The sequence below is a fragment of the Galeopterus variegatus genome, unplaced genomic scaffold (assembly GCF_000696425.1).
Source record: "Galeopterus variegatus unplaced genomic scaffold, G_variegatus-3.0.2 Scaffold714, whole genome shotgun sequence".
Taxonomy (NCBI): Eukaryota; Metazoa; Chordata; class Mammalia; order Dermoptera; family Cynocephalidae; genus Galeopterus; species Galeopterus variegatus.
In genome coordinates this window covers 247,002-248,888 of record NW_007726825.1, presented here as the reverse complement: position 1 = coordinate 248,888, position 1,887 = coordinate 247,002, and the positions used below count along the sequence as shown (strand labels likewise).

Here is a 1,887-nt window from a genome sequence, read left to right as displayed (position 1 = left end):
CCAAGGGTTAAGATCCCCTTACTGGTCATCTTTTAAAAAAAAAAAAAAAAAGTAAAGCAAACAGACCAGCGATACAAAGCCTTTTAAAGCATGAGCAAATGCTTGCAGGTGAACAGGGGGCTGTGTGTGTCTCAGACTGCCCCTGGGGGAGGTTGTGGATATGAGCACCATCACTCGGCCAGCCCTTCACTCAAGGCCTCTGAAGGCAGGGTTGGGAGGACATTCCTGGGTTAGCCTCCCACCCACTCTCACCTGTACGGCAGCTTCTCAAGACCTCTGGTTCCTCAGTTCCCAGAAGATCCAGGACCCACAGCTCCTGTCCTTGCTCCAGCTGGGAGATCAGCTCCGGCTTAGGGATAGGGAATCCTGTTGAGGTGAGGACACTGAATGAGCTGCTGTGGCCACAGAGCTAGGGCAGGAAACTGCCTGCTGGGTTTTCCAGGCCAGGAGAGAAGTGCCCTGTGTGCAGGTGTGTGGGTGCACACATGTGCTGGTTGGGGAGGCCAGGGGGTGACAGTGTGAATGCTGAAGAATTCACTCATTAGCTCTCCTGCTCCTGGAGGGACACCATTGAGGCCACTGGCAACCAAGAGTGAAGTCCCTAGAAATGGGGATCAAGGCAGGGTCTCCGGGCCGAGCCCGTGGCGCACTTGGGAGAGTGCGGCGCTTGGGAGTGCAGTGGCGCTCCCGCCACGGGTTTGGATCCTGTATGGGGATGACCGGTGTGCTCACAGCACTGTGGCCGGTCTTAAAAAAGGACAAAAAAAAAAAAGGCAGGCTCTCCCATGGGAATGTTCTTTCTGTACAGATCAGGCTGGTACCTGGGGACAAGGGGCAGGACCCTCTTCTTTGGATCCAAAGAGCCAAAGAAGCCCCTAAGCTCCTTAGCAACCCCCCACTGTGAACCAGGAGGTCAAGCACAGAGACCCTTACCCAGTGAGGCGACGTTCCCGTAGTTCTCCAGCATCACATCCCTGTACAGCGCCCGCTGCTGGGGACCAAGCTGCTGTCCCTCCGCCTGAGAGAAATACACGGCCACATCCTGGAAGGTCAGCGGCATCTCCTCCTGCAACAACACACGCTGCTGCCCTGGCCCACGTCCACTGGGCGGAGGCCTGAGCTACAGGAGCCCTAGCCTGGTCGAGCCCTGTGGTCCAGAAACCTACTGTAGTCAGTATGAACCCAACATTAGCTGGCCTCTGATGGGGCAGCTGGCTTCAGCCGTAAAAACCCAGCTGAGCTCATACCTCCTCTCCCTGGGGAACGGCATGGGTCCGCATCCCAGAACCCTTTCTGAGGGGCTAGGACTCCTTGGCTTTATCAGCTGCTGGGCTCTCAGCTCCAGAGGGGAGCAGCTTCTGACTGGGTGAGGGGAAAGGCAGGGAGGAAGGTGCGCTCACCTGCGGTCCTGGAAACCGGAGTTTGGCTGCCATCCTGGGTGCACCGGACACTGTGGGATCTGGGAGAATACAGGAGGCTGCCCTGGCCTGAGGCCTCCCCCGACTTACCCAAGAGATGGGGGGAACCCAGACTCAGCCCATTCAGCAAGGGCTGTGGAAGGGAGGCAGAAAAAGATTCTTGGTCCGAGATTCCTGGGGCCACGAGAAAAGTTGCTTATACAAGTTGTGAGCGGCAGGCAGGTCAGCGTGCAGCCCAAGTCACCGTGTGCCCTCCTGCCCAGTGTTACTCCCCAAATGCTAGACCCACTAGAGCCAAGCCCAGGTGGGGCCCGGCGGAGGGGCTAAAGCTGGCAGCTGCAGCGGTCCAGCCCTGCCGGGGGCCCTGGAATTGGGGCACGGGGCTGTTCGCGATTCCTGGGCCAACCTGGGGCCAAGAGCGACATGCGGGTGGAAGGGTGTGCGGCCCCCGCCGCGACCCACCCGACAG

General features: G+C 58.8%; 1 protein-coding gene across 1 annotated transcript in view; it reads right to left on the bottom strand.

The window, feature by feature from the left end:
- Positions 1-1,678, bottom strand: part of ZNF251 (zinc finger protein 251) — a 29,623-nt gene extending 27,945 nt beyond the window's left edge. The window contains exons 1-3 of the mRNA XM_008571732.1: positions 1,401-1,678; positions 934-1,066; positions 253-366 (exon numbers count right to left, since the gene is read on the bottom strand). Of these exons, the coding sequence (XP_008569954.1) occupies positions 253-366; positions 934-1,066; positions 1,401-1,433 (280 nt within the window). The 5' untranslated portion in view covers positions 1,434-1,678. The remainder of the gene's footprint in view (positions 1-252; positions 367-933; positions 1,067-1,400) is intronic.
- Positions 1,679-1,887: the final 209 nt, after the last annotated feature.